At 45.9% G+C, this 15874-nt stretch overlaps 1 protein-coding gene across 2 annotated transcripts in view; it reads right to left on the minus strand.

Moving 5' to 3' along the window:
• Nucleotides 1–15874, minus strand: part of SH3RF3 (SH3 domain containing ring finger 3) — a 462616-nt gene that overhangs the window by 197272 nt on the left and 249470 nt on the right. For both annotated transcript variants that reach the window (XM_044287661.1, XM_044287660.1), the window contains exon 3: nt 900–995. In XM_044287661.1, coding sequence (XP_044143596.1) covers nt 900–995 — 96 coding nt within the window. The remainder of the gene's footprint in view (nt 1–899; nt 996–15874) is intronic.

A 15874-nucleotide genomic window follows, 5' to 3' on the forward strand; every position in this document is an offset into this window, starting at 1 on the left:
ACTTTATATGGTCTTGTGGAAGAATTAGAGTTTAACACTAGGACATTAAAGAGGTTCCACGTCAGCAAATATTTTACAGTATATAATTGATGCTGGGCTATTTCATTAGGTGCAGTTGCAAGGAATGAACTAAAATAAACACGTTAAATCCATAAAGACTTATTTTGTCTATGAATGAACGTCTATAATTATTCTGGTACTGCAAAACACTGCATCCATCTTATCCTATGTGAAGTTTTAAGTTGCAAGAGTCATATAGTTCTCCTCTTGCTGAGATAGACACATTTATACTCTTAGCACATACATCTGCTTCATGAAACAAGTAATAATACTGTATACTGTATGTATACACTGATCAGCCATAATAATAAGCCGCCTGCCTAATATTGTGTAGGATCCCCTTTATATTGCCAAAACTGATCTGACCTGTCAAGGAGTAGACTCCAAAAGACCTCTGAAGGTGTCCTGTGCTATCTGCCACAAGACATTCACAGCAGATCCTTTAAAAAGGTCATCTCACATGAAAAAATTATATTTATCATGTACATGCGGTTAATATAATCCACTAATGCATATTTATTGTCCATATTGCTTCCTGTTCTTGTTTCAATCAATTTTCTCTCTCATAATACAATGCAGTGGAAGAAGAAGAGCCTTCCTCTTTTGTGTCCGAGATCTAGGGAACACACATAGGGATGCATGCGCAGCAGCTCCTGTCCTGTGGTGCTAGTTTGTGAACAACAGCTTTATGCTTTATATTTCCCCATATCGGTACAGAATATTTAATTTCCTGATGAAAATTGTCACATTATCTACACAAGACAATAGTCTTCGTTCTGATGTATAATTGTTTCGGTCCCCTGCCACCACATGTATGTACATGGCTGTCATTTTCTCACCTCTACATAGAGAATGGGAAAAATCCCAATCTTGTCTCCCAACATTCCTTCAGCCCAATTATCATCCACACGTCTGATCACAGTCAATATTTCATCCTGAAAAACAATGCATACATTACTGGATTTTACTAAATACATTTACATTTGTATGCATATCAATCAGCTGGTAAAGTGTGTACACAGCCCACAGCAATTGTGTTTGAAAAATCTGTAATCCAATTTTCGGATTTCTCGAAGCCATACTGTACCTGGTATAAAACAACTGGATCTTAAAGAAGTATGCCAGCCCAATCAAAAGATGTCCCATGGCCTGCAAATGGTTAAATACAAACAAATTTATACTCACCTCACCGATGCTGTCCATGTACCCGCTGCGCGCCACTTCCTGCCCCTGTTTCATCACTCAGCCAATCACTGGTTGCAGCAATGACCCACCTCAGCCAGTGATTGGGTAAGCAGCATTCCCAGGAAGTAGAGCACAACAGGGACATGGGCACCATGGGAACAGCAGTGGTTGTGGGAGGTGAAAAAAGTATAAACTCTTTTATTTTTATTTTTTAACCATTGCTGGGGCAGCTTTTTTTATCGGGCTGGAAGTAAATGGCGGGCTTGAATAATCACAAATTACTGCAGGAAGAACTAAGCGAACCCTTTGGAATTCCCTGGATTTTGGCATCACTAATAGAATGTGGTCTGATTGTTATCGAAGTCCCATAGACATCATGCAGCTTAGTTCAGAGTAGATTTTGAGGACCAGAAATCTCTGAGCAGTGTCCAGATGGCTAATGTTTTCTATACAGCCCTTTGTTCCTGAAATACAAGACTGTAGACTTCACCAATGATTCTAACATGCATGGCCTTCGGGCAACCCTTGGGGCTCTTGTGATGTCACTAGCATGATCAATTAAAGTTCTTTTTCTCTGCTGTCCAAAAGAGTATTATGTTTGAACATGTTTTAAAGTCCTTACCAGGTGATGGTATTCGTTTAGTAGACCTCACTGCCTTTCAACACTTAGGGGGTCATTTATTATGTCAACTTTGCCAAAACTTGGCGTAAAAATGTTAAATGCCATTGTGACTAAATCTAGTTGCAATTGGTGTTTTTACTCTGCCCTTGCCACTCACTATCCGGAAACGAGGCATGGTAATTCATGATGTATGGGCGGCACCAGTTTTTGGGTGTAAATAACTGAAATCTACAGCAGCTAAAAGCAGGTGCATAGACTGCAGGAGGATGCACTTAATTTATGACACGGCCTGTACCAGGCAGGGGATATCCAGATGTAGCACATGCTGGTTTCGATAAATCTACCCCTAAATGACCAGGATAGTTTCACCATAGTTTAGCCATTTTGCTCTAAAACGTGCAGGGTTAAAATGCATTTGTCAAGATGATAAGGTAGATGATAACAATAATAATAATAGTCATAATATAATAAAAAATGCACCTTTTCTCTACCGTTCAACAAAAGATGTCCCTAAAATAGAGTCCTAAAATGTCATCGGTCAATGAGTGCTTTGTATGAAATGATCAAAAAGACTGAAGCGGTTAAATAATGTCTCTCTTCAAAGTGTCCTGCTGGCGCTAACAGGCGAGCCCCTACCTGCGGCTGCATGTAACAAGCACAAAATTACGCTGGATTAAAGTCTTTTTTACGGCAGCCCGTCATTGAAGGGATTTATCTCTACTAAATTGTGTTTGCGGCAGATTAATAAAGGGGCACAATGCTGGGATGGTAGTTACCACATACGTGTCACTTCTTACGTACGCAAAGATCCATACTTTGAGAAAATATTGGATGCTTTGTATTTATAACGACTTAGCTTTCCCTAACCTTTCATGATCACGGACCAACCATCATCCAGCAGGTCTAAAACTCCATACACATTCAGTATACAATTCATTCTTAACTAAGACATTCAGTAAAATAACAAACAAGAAGAAAAAAAAAGATCGATTCAGTTCCGTGTGGATGAAGAGCTTTAAGACCTTTAAGCCAAGTGTCTCTTGAGGTAGATAAATCTACACCAGCTCTGCCAGTACTCAGCGGGGCTCAGCAGAACTGAGCTTCAGTCTAGGGGGTCACTGAAGAAGGTCTCTTTTCATCTCACTCCGTAGTGAACAATGTGAGTGACATGACAAGCTCCATATTAACCCGCTTTACTTGTAGTTTAGAGGATAACATTCAATGGCCACCCACTGCTAGGTAATCAAAGGCAGAGCGGAGCCTGGCAGACTAAGGATGGGCACATTTTATACACTGTATAACTGGTGCTGCTTTCACTATTTTTCAATTTTTTCTTTTTTATAAACCCTAAGCATTTTCCTCTGTGGGAGTTTTTTGGTCTCCCTGCAAGTGACCTACTTTGAAAGTAATAAACTCCTCAGGATTTCTTACATTTTATTTCTCTTTTTTTCGTAGCTGATAAATTTCTCTTGTCAGGGTTGATATACAGATGTCATATTAAAATATTACGACAGCTATTCAAATAATCCTGCAAAATAGCTATAGATAACTGACAGATTTGAAAGGAGTTTCGCAAAAATAAGACACTGGCCCAGATTTATTAACTTGTCTGAGCCTAGAATCTGTCTACAAAGTGGTGCAATTTTGGCTCAATTTGGCGCAAGTAGGGTTTCTATCCTTTTTAGGTTTTCTTAAAAAGGGGCGTTCAATTTTGACTCAAAAGTACGTCAACCAACAGTTGAGTCAGACAGAAGTGTCTTTCCCAGCACCAGGGGTGCACCACCAATGAGGCCAAGTGAGGCGATCGCCTCAAGCAGCACCAGGTAGGGGCAAGAGTGGGGCAGCAGAAGGGTCATAGGCAATGAGCGCTTTCATTGTGGCAAAGGGGTTAGGTGAAGAAATTGGCATTGGGGGGGTGGCGCCATTTCAGTTTTCGCCTCAGGCAGCAGGAAGGCTAGTTGTACCCCTGCCCAGCACCACATTTATCATGCAGCCTAAGGCACTGTGATAGATCTGGTGCAGGTCTAGATAGCCGGTCTAAGCTTTCGCCTTTAGGATTAGTAAATGTGAGCCATTATATGTAAACATATTTTTACCAAATCTGTCGGAATGTTTATGTAGCTCTCTGCAATGTTATTTCATTGCACACCAGGAGTAAGATAATGTATATGCTGTAACATGCAAGCACGCTGGGATCTGAGACGGCAGAGCTTGTTTCCAAATTTGTGACTTAGTTCTAACGAAAGTAACTGCTGTGATATAAAACGGGTAAAATAAAGAATACAAAATAATACATATAATCGAAACAAAGTAATTGTTGCCCAATAAAAACTGACAAATACAGTAAAATATAACACATAAAACATACATATACATATAACCACATACATGGTAACTGTTGTATCATAAAAAGGATCAAATACAGAGTATAAAATAATAAAATATAATATGTATAAACTACACATTAGTGAACTAGTGATCACAGCTGTAACTATAGTAAGGTGTGCATACAGTTTAACAAACCTAACATACTAGTCAGCAAATATTCTCTAAATCCTCATTCACATGGTTATGCTGTAAGTTTATTTTTTTGTAACATCGATGAACATAATAGTAATTTTATATAGTCAACAATCCACTGTCTATGGGTCCACTGCTGAAGATTACCATAAAAAAAAAAATAAGGACATGAGGCATCTTTCCTATCTTTTTACCGCAGCTGATCCTTCATGTTAAATAAAAAATTGTGATAAATGATTTATCATTCAACAACTATCCTGATTCTATGCCAAATCTTAAATTGATGTTCATGAGATTTATCATCCCAGACATTTTTGGTCATATGATAAATTTCCCCTGGAGGACCACTTTCTTTTATACATTTTATGGTCTTGGCATTGTGACAGTAGCAAATGTCAGATGTATGCAAAACTCAGCATGCAGCTATGTCTCAGACAGATGTGTTAATAATTACAGGTGTGGTCTGATTAGACACTGGGTGTTACCACAAGAGGATGTAAAAGTGCTTCTCTGTCTGCCCTACAAAAAGCGTCTGCTTTTGGCTAATGTACCTCTTGGTGAGAGATTGTTGTTTCCTAGACATGCCTCTACGAGACACTCAAAGACATTTTGCCCAGTTGACAGTCTTTGAGAGGTGGACTGAGAAAAGCAGGATGGTCACTTCAAAGAACTGCCCACCATCTAGGCTGTTCTGACCTAGCAGTTGGAAGAAGTGGTTAAGTAAGGGCACATACACACAGAGGAAACTGGAGAATCGAGCACCAACAGTTTCGTTGTCCACCATCCAGACACAGGTGGTCTTTTCATTACACACCCTTGTCGCTGGACCATTTCCAGATGCATAGCACAAGGAGATTTGGTGGCCATTATCTTTCCTGCCATTGACAACCAGCCACCGCCACCTTCATTATCAATGGTGTTGTGAGCAAGAAACCAGGCCTGCTACAAACTGGAACCATATTGTCTCTAGCAATGAATTCAGGTTTTCTTTGGGATCCAAAGAAGACTGGGTTCGGGTATGCAGGCCTTGTGGTTAACGATTCAATCCTGCCTTTGCTATGGAGTGACAGACTGTTCCAACTTCTGGTGTGATCATCTGGGGAGCCATCACATATGACAGTCACTCCCAGTGGTGATACAGGGGACACTAACAGCTCAGCCATATGTGCAGGACATCCTGCGGCCACATGTGTCGCTTCTCTTGGCAGGGCTTCCAAATGACATTTTGCAACAGAATAAGGCACCCCCACACACAGCAAGGGTTTCCCAGGAATGTCTCTTCCAGATTGCAATACTTTCTTGGCCTGCTCTGTCACCAGATTTTTTAACAATTGAGCATTTATGGGACCAGCTGGGATGCCAGCTTCAGTAACCTACGAGTGTGCAGGATCTACAGACCCAGCTGCAACATCTGTGGGCAAATGTGCTGCAGGATACCATACAGAACCTGTATGTCTACATACCCAACTGTATCTCATCTTGTGTCTAGGCTAGAGGCCACCATCAGGGTACCAGAGCCTTCCATCGATTACACAGTTTTCCACAATAAACTTATAATTGTGCTCCAATATTGTAATCATTTACATATATCATCATTAAATTCACACATAGAAGGTTTCATTTGATTCCATTAACTCCTTGGTAAATTTGTAATTTTTTTTGTCAATGAGTGTAAATGAATGTATAAAATTTAAATAGCATAGTCAATAACATCGAAATAGCAGAGTGAAACACAATATAAGCCATGAATAGTTAAAACCAGGATAACAGCAGTATAGAATTGTAAGGGTCCAAAAGCCGGGTGGAATGGGTCTGTCCCCACAACAGAGATCAGAATAGTGTCAGCAGTTGGAAGCTTCAGAAATCAGTACAGTATGGCAATGTATTTCTTTGCCTATTTATTTTATTCTATCTATTTATCAATCTATCTATAAGAGTCCAAAGCATGTGAACAGCACAAAAGAAAGTATTGAATTTGGGTGCCAGCGGCTGATGGAGCGATCCTTCCTCCAATACTATAAAAACCAAAATGTCTACGGCACTTTCTTAGGTAAAAAAGTGTAGATTTAGGCTATTTTCACACTTCGGATCTGCCGATCTGCATGTGACTGAAAGCATTTGTGAGATGCATCCGGATGCGGATCCGTCTCACAAATGCATTGCGAGAACAGATCCGTCTCTCCGGTTGTCATGCGGACAGATGGATCCATCTTGTATCTTTTTAAACATTTTTACCGATCTGCGCATGCGCAGACCGGAAGGACGGATTCGGCATTCCGGCACTAATACATTCCTATGGGGAAAAATGCCGGATCCGGCATTTCAGGCAAGTCTTTAGCTTTTTTCATGCTACGGTTTTCTCTTTTGCCTGATCAGTCAAAATGACTAAACTGAAGACATCCTGATGCACCCTGAATGGACTACTCTCCATTCAGAATGCATGGGAATATGCCTGATCAGTTCTTTTCCGGTATAGAGCTCGGAAAAGGAAAACGCTAGTGATCACCCTTTGATCACCCTCTATATATACTCTGTGCACCCACTGTTTGTATCACTGGTTGAGAAAGGTTGCGATTGGTGAATAAATCTACACTTTTTTATCTAAGGAAGTGCCATGGACATTTGGGTTTTTATATCCACTGTACGTATCTACCAACTATCTAATATATATCTACCTATCTATCTATCTTTCTGTCTGTCTATCTAATGGATCGATCTATCTATCTACAGTATTTACCGTATTTTCGCCCCATAAGACGCATTATTTCCCCCCCCCAAAAGTGAGTCTTATGGGGTGAATATTAATAAGTGCTTCCATAATGGAAGCGCTCATTATTACCGGAGGACCCAGAAGTGGTGAAGGCTCTGTGCTCACCACTTCCTGGTCCTCTGCAGTCGGCTGTGCAGTTGCTGCGTTAGGGCGCTCTGTGTCCTCACGCTGTGCGCACCAGTTCAAAGCACAGCCGGAGGAAGGATGAAGACAGCGCAACAAATAAAGCCTCCAGTTTTGGATATGATGCAACAAGGTTTGCACAAGTGTATTTGGAGATGTTATGCCATTATTTCCTGCAGATCCTCTTAAGCTCTGTCAGGGTAGATGGGGACCGTTGGGGGACAACCATTTTCATGTCTTTCCAGAGATATGTAGTTGGGTTCAAGTCACGTCTCTGGCTGGGCCACTAAAGGACATTCACAGAGCAGAGTTGTCCATATGCCACTCCTGTGTTGTCTTGGCTGTGTGCTTAGGGTCATTGTCTTGATGGAAGGTAAATCTTCGTCCCAGTCTGGAAGTCTATAATACACTGGATCAGGTTTTAATTAAGAATATCTATGCATCTTGCTCCATTCAGCTTTCCTTTAACTCTGATCAGTCTTCCTGTCCCAGCTGCTGAAACCCCCACCCCCAACCATAGCCGACAGAGCGGCCGCCTCTCAGTGCGCCTGCGCCGATGACGTCACATCCACACCCGGCGCAGGCGCATTGAGGATGGAGCGGCCGGGAGAGAGGCCGCCTCTCAGTGCGCCTGCACCGATTAAAGAAAGGTACAGCGCAGGCACGATATTTTGAATTCGAACAGGGCCAGCAGAGAACGAACCCGTTCCCTGGCCCTGTCAATCAAACGGCGGAGGGGGCGTCATGATGAGAGGAGGATGCGGCTGCTACCAGCAAGTAGCCGCCCTACTTGCTGGTAGCAAGGTAATTTACATATTATAAAACTTGATTTTTAACAATATCTACTGAACGAAAATGAATATTTAGCATATGTACAGGGAGCTTGCAGTGTAGGGATTAATATTAACGGGGGGAAAAAAAGGGTTTAGTGGGCTGACAGAAGCCCTTTAAATGGACAAAAAGTGGACCAACCAAACACAGAAGACCAGGGTCTGAAAGGCTTGTGGGAACATATGGCCTACATATATAAAAAAAAAAACAGCTTAGTCTCACTTGCCAAGAAACAGATAGTCAATGGACCTTTACAATCGTCCCTGTCTTATTGGCCAATAGGTTTGCTTATCTTAAGAGGGATTTCGTTTTTCTTGTCTTCCTTGACAAAAATATGTGGTCTCAAAAGGCAGGAAATGCTCAACCCCAAATGCAGTTGTGCATTTATGCTCGGGGTAGAAGATACTGCACTTGTGGTCTGTTGCTAAGGGCGATCCCCAGCAAAAAATGCATACAGTGGAGGATGCCTGCAGCAGACCACAAGTGCCACAGAGAAACCAGATGGTAAAATGTGTGGATGTGGAATGATATATAGAATAAATAGTGACAAGAATAGGTGCACTACTGTGGTGGATGCAAACAGTAACATCTGACTAAACCGTCACACTGATGTTAAAAATGAGACTTTAGCCAGTATATCCTTATATTAAGGACATACCTGAGCCTGCGCACCACGCCAAAGTCTCTCAAGTGGCACGGGACCTAACGCTAAACCTACCTGTACCGTATGGGTAGTTCCACTAGCCAGTTGGCAAATTAGATTGGAGTTTATACACCTCCACATATAAGTGAACTCCAATCTAAATGCGCCTTGATTACCATCCATAGGCAGCATTTAGGTGCACCTGTGAGGCCAGCAACATATCAGCCAGCCATGGGTGGGAGTCTAAGCCTTCTCCCTCCTCCCATTGTATGTGTGGTTAGTCACACTGGAGGGAACTGGGAGCTGTTTGCTGTGAGTCAGACCTTACGCTGCTGTAATTTGCCCACTGGCTCCTGGTACTACCCATACGGTACAGGTAGGTTTTAGGGATCGACCGATATTGATTTTTTAGGGCCGATACCGATACCGATAATTTGTGAACATTCAGGCCGATAGCCGATAATTTATACCGATATTCTGGGAATTTTCATTTTTGAAAAAAAAATAAAAAATTCCCACAAATCTGCTGAAAATTAATGTTTATTGTTAATGGGTATTTTTATTTTTTGTAAATCTTTCTTTTTCATTTATATTTAATATTTTGGTGTTTTTATTTTTATTACTTTTTTTTTTTTTTAAACTAACTTTTAGCCCCCTTAGGGACTAGAACCCTTGTCCTATTCACCCTGATAGAGATCTATCAGGGTGAATAGGAGCTCACACTGTCCTTGCTGCTGTGTGCTTTGTGCACACAGCAGCATGGAGCTTACCATGACAGCCAGGGCTTCAATAGCGTCCTGGCTGCCATGGTAACCGATCGGAGCCCCAGCATTACACTGCTGGGGCTCCGATCGGAGGAGCAGGGGAGAGGGAATCCTGTGGGGGGCGCACTGCGACTGGGGTAGGAGGGGGGGGGGGCGCACCACTGCTTAATACTGGGGGGGAGGGGGGGCGCACTGCGCCACCAATGCCTAATATTGGGGGGGGGGGAGGGGGGGCGCACTGCGCCACCAATGTCTGATACTGGGGCGCTTGGGGGGGTGCACTGCGCCACCAATGAAGCTTAATCCCACATTTATTCATATACAGGAGGCGGGAGCTGGCTGCAGGATCACATAGCCGGCTCCCGACCTCTATGAGCTGTAGCTGCGATCCGCGGCACCTGAGGAGTTAACTACCGCAGATCGCAGCTACAGCTCAGAGGCCGGGAGCCGGCTATGTGATTCTGTAGCTCCCGCCTCCTGTATATGAATTAATGTGAGATTAAGCTTCATTGGTGGCGCAGTGGCCATAGCTCCTCCCCTCCTCTTGTCCCCTGTCCTCCCATTGGCTGGAGCGGCAGCAGCAGCACAGGGGGAGGAGACACTGCTCCTTCTTCCCTGTGCTGCTGCTGAGGGAACACGGAGAGCGCTGTCAGCAGCGCGATCTGTGTTCCCAGGACGTTATCGGAATATCGGCAAAATAAATGCCGATACCGATAACGTTCAAAATCCTGAATATCGGCCGATAATATCGGTAAATCCGATAATCGGTCGATCCCTAGTAGGTTTAGATGTAGGTCCCGTGCCACTTGAGAAACCTTGGTGTGGTGCGCGAGCTCAGGTATGTCCTTAATAAGGATATACTGGCTAAAGTCTCATTTTTAACAGCAGTGTGAGGGTTTAGTCAGATGTTACTGTTTGCATCCACCAAAGTAGTGCACCTATTCTTGTAACTATTTGTTCCCTTACGTCCTCAACAGCAGCACAGATGGGGGGGTTAACTGCCCCTGTGGACTGGTAGGACCGGCGGAATTTTAATGAGCCCAAGAACCAATAAACGATCTTCAGCTCCCTGAAAGGGAGGAGATCACCCCCCAGCCCACCGTGTTTTTTTCTGTCCTCTGGACAGGTGGACTGGCGTGTCGCTCCCTCTTTGGGAGCTGAAGATTGCTTAGGGGTTCTTTTTTCCCTCCTTAAAGCTTAGCTCGCTTTCTATGCATCTCAGTGCCTTTATTTTAGGCCTGATCATGGCGATTTCGGTCTGGGGTACCGTTGGGGAGGGGGGCGTCCCCTCCCCTCTTCTTTCATCATCTGTAGACGGTGCTCCGTTCCTCTGTTACCGCATGTGTGCGGCGCTATGGGCGCCGCCATTTCCCGGAAGTGACGCGCCTTAGGTGCGCTACGTCACTTCCGGTTTTCCGAAGCGATGCGGTGATGTATAAAACTCACCTTTTCTTAAACTGGCTCCCTAGAATGACATCCTGGACTTAGGATTAGTCTGGGGAGACAATTTTTCGTTTAGGTACAGCCAGTATAGGCTCTGGTTTTTCTGAGTGCTTGCTTTGGCAGCACATATACAAAAAAAAAAAAGGGAGTGGTGCTGATCTCGTTTCAGGAACCCGCCCATTGGGCGGGGTTTCCTCCTTTCAAGCGCCCAGAGCCCATCAGTCAGTGCTCTGGTTGCGTTGCTTTCACAAGTTAGCTCCAGAGCTCTCCTGTGCTTTGTGATATTCCTGCAGTATTGCTTTGCTTGGGTTTTGTACTTCCTCTTCTTTCAGCTCTATTTCTTCTAGTGCTGGTGGGCCCCCTTAAGGTCTGGTTTTCTCCACCTCCTGATGTTGTAGGTGTTATGACCTGTTTTGTTTCTTCCATTACAGACTATGGCTTCCCCTAAGGAGGATCAGCGGAAGGCTGGGGCCAAGAGGAAGCATTTGGCATGTTACGAATGTAACACACCCCTAGTTGACAGCTGTCCTTACTCCAGATGTGAGAGTTGTCGCACGGCATCCACGGAACCCACGATGCAGGAGATGTTCCAATGGACCAAGACATACGTGGATGATTCCATCAAGGGAGTAGTTCAGCTACTTAATGAGAGGCTACCAGGTACCTCTCAGACTCCCATGGAGGTGGTCGCACCGGTCGAAAGACCTACCCCCTGTTCAGTGGGGTCTTCTTCTTCTGAGGAAGAAGAATCTACTTCTTGCTTTTTTCCTCCAGAAAAGACGCAGAAGTTACTCAAGTCCATCAGGTCGGGGGACCAGGATGTTGACATGGGGGAGTCCTCCGATCCCGCCGGTCGGACACAGCGTGTCTTTAGAGCGGATGAGACCCTCCTCTCTGTGATGCGCACAGAGTGGAAGAAGCCTGAGAAGGGTCCAGTGCTTACCAGAAAATTCAGACTCATGTACCCGATGGCTAAACCCTTGGTGGAATCGTGGGGTTCCGTTCCCAAGGTGGACATGGCTATAGCCAAGTTGTCCCGGCGCACTCTAGTCCCTGCAGACGATGGGTCTAGCCTGCAGGACCCCCTAGACCGGAGGGCAGAGTGCACCCTTAGGAGGGGTTACGCGGCGGCCGCCGCCTCCGCATCTACTTCCATTGCGGCCACTGAGGTAGCCACCTATCTACGCTCTAGGCTTAATCAAATCCAGACGGATGTGGACCAGAGCGTATCAAGAGACGACATCCTGGCAGCCTTCAAGTCAGCCAACCTGGCTATGGACTTTTTAGTTGATTCCTCCCAGATGCAGCTAAAGCTGGCCGCCAAAACTATGGCCCTAGTTTCAGCTGCCCGCAGACCACTCTGGCTGAAACCGTGGATTGCGGATAACGCATCCAAGTTTAACCTTTGTGGGCTCCCCTTCGAACCAGATAGGTTATTCGGGTCCGAATTGGACAAAATAATGGAGGGGCTCTCCGATAAAAAAGGGAAGAGCCTCCCCCAGCAGCCCTTTCGGGGACGCCCCAGACAGGAAAAGAAGGGTGGAGGTCGTTCTGGGCAGCAGTCTAGGCGCAGAGATTGGGGGGGGCCATCTCGTAAATATCCGAGACGCCCCCGCAAACCCACCAGGGAGGCAAAACCCTCCTGACTATGGGCCTCCTCGAGGCTCTTGGATAAGCCCTGCTGCCCCTGCAGTGTCTCCTCTAGATTTTCCCGTACCCCTCCCCCAGATTCCCGTGGGGGGCCGTCTTACCCATTTCAAAGACTCTTGGAGCCGGTTGATTGCAGACCCCTGGGTCCAGGACATAGTTTCCGCCGGGTACCGGGTAGATCTTATCTCTCTCCCCCCAGAGAGATTCATCGCCACATGAAGCTTCGGGTCTGCCAAACAGGTGGTCCTAGAATCTTACATTCAGGACTATATTTCCAAGGGAGCCCTGGAGGAGGTACCGGCAGGGGAGAGGGGCCTAGGGATTTATTCACCAGTGTTCCTGGTTCCCAAGAAGACAGGAGATCTCCGGATGATCATCGATTTGAGATTCCTCAATCGATTTATAAGGAAAACAAGGTTTCGCATGGAAACCATAAGGTCAGTCAGCCATATCCTCAATTCTGGGGACGTCATGGCTACTCTGGACCTCAAGGATGCGTACCTTCACATTCCGATCCATTCCGCTTCCCGGAAACTCCTCAGGATCGCGGTCCAGATCTCAGGGGTTTGCAGGCACTTTCAGTTCGCCGTGCTTCCCTTCGGAATCTCTTCTGCCCCCCTCATCTTCACCAAGGCGGTGGTTTCGGTGGTGGCAGCTTTGAGACTCCAAGGACTGACTATTATTCCTTATCTGGACGATTGGCTTTTCATAGCCTCTTCAGTTCCGATCCTTACCCACCATCTTCAGGTCGCAGTCTCCTTTCTCTTCCGCCTAGGCTGGATTATCAACTGGCAGAAGTCGAATGTGAGCCCATCGACTTCAATCCATTACTTAGGATTCGTGGTCGACTCTGTGGAGATGTCCCTCCGGTTGACTCCAGAAAGGAGAGCGCGGATTCAGGACCTGGCAAAGGTCCTTTATGTCCCTCGTCGAGTCTCTATCCGGACTCTCATGAAGATGCTGGGGCTCATGTCAGCGGCTGCGGATGCGGTCCCTTGGGCGTTATGGCACCTCCGTCCTCTTCAGTCGGAGGTCTTACACCTATGGGCAGCCCTGCGGGGCTAGATTCCCTGTGCTCCCTGTCCGGTCAAACCCGAAATTCCCTCAGATGGTGGTTTCAGCTACCAGCAGGGAAGTCTATGACCCAACCAGCTTGGGTCATATTGACTACAGACGCGTCCCTTGTAGGCTGGGGCGCTCACCTGGACGGATCCCCAATTCAGGGATCTTGGTCTCCTCTGGAGCGGCATCTTTCCTCCAATCTTCGCGAGATGCGAGCTATCCGGCTAGCCCTCCTTCACTTTGCGCCTCAGATCCGGGGCAAAGCAGTGAAAGTCCAGTCAGACAATATGACTGCTGTCCTCTATATAAACAAACAGGGAGGCACAAGATCATTGCCCCTTCTGTCAGAGATCGGGGTAATTCTTCGGTGGGCAGAGCTGAACCTTTCCCATCTATCTGCCGTTCATATTCGAGGCTCCCTCAATATGATAGCGGACCGCTTAAGTCGAGGATTACCGACCATGGAGTGGTCTCTGCATCCGGAGATCTTCAGGCAGCTAGTTCACAGATGGGGTATGCCAGAAGTGGATCTCATGGCAACCAGGTTCAACGCCAAGGTGATGAGGTTCTGTTCCCTCTACAGGGAAGACAACCCCCTGGCGATAGATGCTCTGTCAATACCGTGGAGGTTCAGGCTGGCTTACATCTTCCCTCCCTTTTCCATGATACCGAGGGTATTGATGAAAATCCGTCAGGATCAGGCCTCGGTAATAGCCATCATACCGTTTTGGCCCAGAAGATCCTGGTTTACCCAGCTCATTCAGATGAGTCGGGGACAATACTGGAGACTCCCCCCGGAGCAGACCCTGGTGTCGTGGGACACTCACCTCTGCCCAGATCTGCACAGGTTCAACCTGACAGCCTGGAGGTTGATCAGTCCCTTCCCAACATAGAAGGGCTTTCCGAGTCGGTCCTGAGAACTTTGTCGCATTCCCGAGCAGAGTCTACAAAGAAGGCCTACTCCAGGATCATGAGAATCTTCGAGGCATGGTGTGATTCCAGACAGGTGGCGTCTGCAGATCCGCCCCTTCCTGCGATACTTCAATTTCTTCAGGATGGATTAGATAGAGGCCTATCTCCAGCTACCTTGAAGGTACAGGTTTATGCCATCTCGGCCTGTCTCAACAGGCCACATTCTCGGGACCCACTCATCAAACGCTTCCTGAAGGGAGCTGAAAGACTAAAGCCTACTATACTGAAACCTATCCCCCAGTGGGATCTTTCAGTAGTGCTCAGGGGGCTAGCATCTCCCCCCTTCGAGCCCTTGGAGGAGGTAAATTTTAAATTTCTGACTTTAAAGATGGTCTTTCTTCTGGCTATAGCTTCAGCCAAAAGAGTTTCTGAATTGCAGGCTTTTTCCGCAAATCACCCGTACATTATTTTTCTACAGGATAGAGTACTCCTGAAGTTTTTACCTTACTTCAGGCCTAAGGTGCCTACTTTCCAGAACATCAATCAGGTAATATCTTTACCAGTTTTGTTTACAGCCTCCTCCTCTGATACTCCAGCTAGAGACCCGCTGGATATTTCAAGATGCCTCCAGATCTATGTGGATAGATCTAGTGAGTTCAGGAAAGATGAGAATCTTCTTATCCTGTTTGCCGGTAAGTCTAAAGGCCGTAAAGCGTCTAAAGCCACCATTAGTCGCTGGATCAAGGAGGCCATTTTGGAAGCTTTCGTCTCCCAATCCTTAGATCCTCCCGAGTTTGTGAGGGCCCATTCTACTAGGGCGGTCTCCACCTCGGTTGCGGAGAGAAGACTCCTCCCCTTAGAGTTGATCTGTAAGGCGGCCTCCTGGAGCTCTGAGTCAACCTTCATCTCCCATTATAGGATAGATGCTAGGATGGCAGAGTTTTCGGCTTTTGGGCAGACTGTTCTTAGTTCTGCCAGGCATGAGGACCCTCCCTAGGGGATTCTTCTTGCTATCTCCCCATCTGTGCTGCTGTTGAGGACGTAAGGGAATCGTTAATTTCTAACGATAATTTGTTTTCCCTTAGTCCTAACAGCAGCACACAAATATCCCACCCTAAATACATTATGCTTGTTAAAAACACGGTGGGCTGGGGGGTGATCTCCTCCCTTTCAGGGAGCTGAAGATCGTTTATTGGTTCTTGGGCTCATTAAAATTCCGCCGGTCCTACCAGTCCACAGGGGCAGTTAACCCCCCCATCTGTGCTGCTGTTAGGACTAAGGGAAAACAA

The sequence above is a fragment of the Bufo gargarizans genome, chromosome 3 (assembly GCF_014858855.1).
Source record: "Bufo gargarizans isolate SCDJY-AF-19 chromosome 3, ASM1485885v1, whole genome shotgun sequence".
Lineage (NCBI taxonomy): Eukaryota > Metazoa > Chordata > Amphibia > Anura > Bufonidae > Bufo > Bufo gargarizans.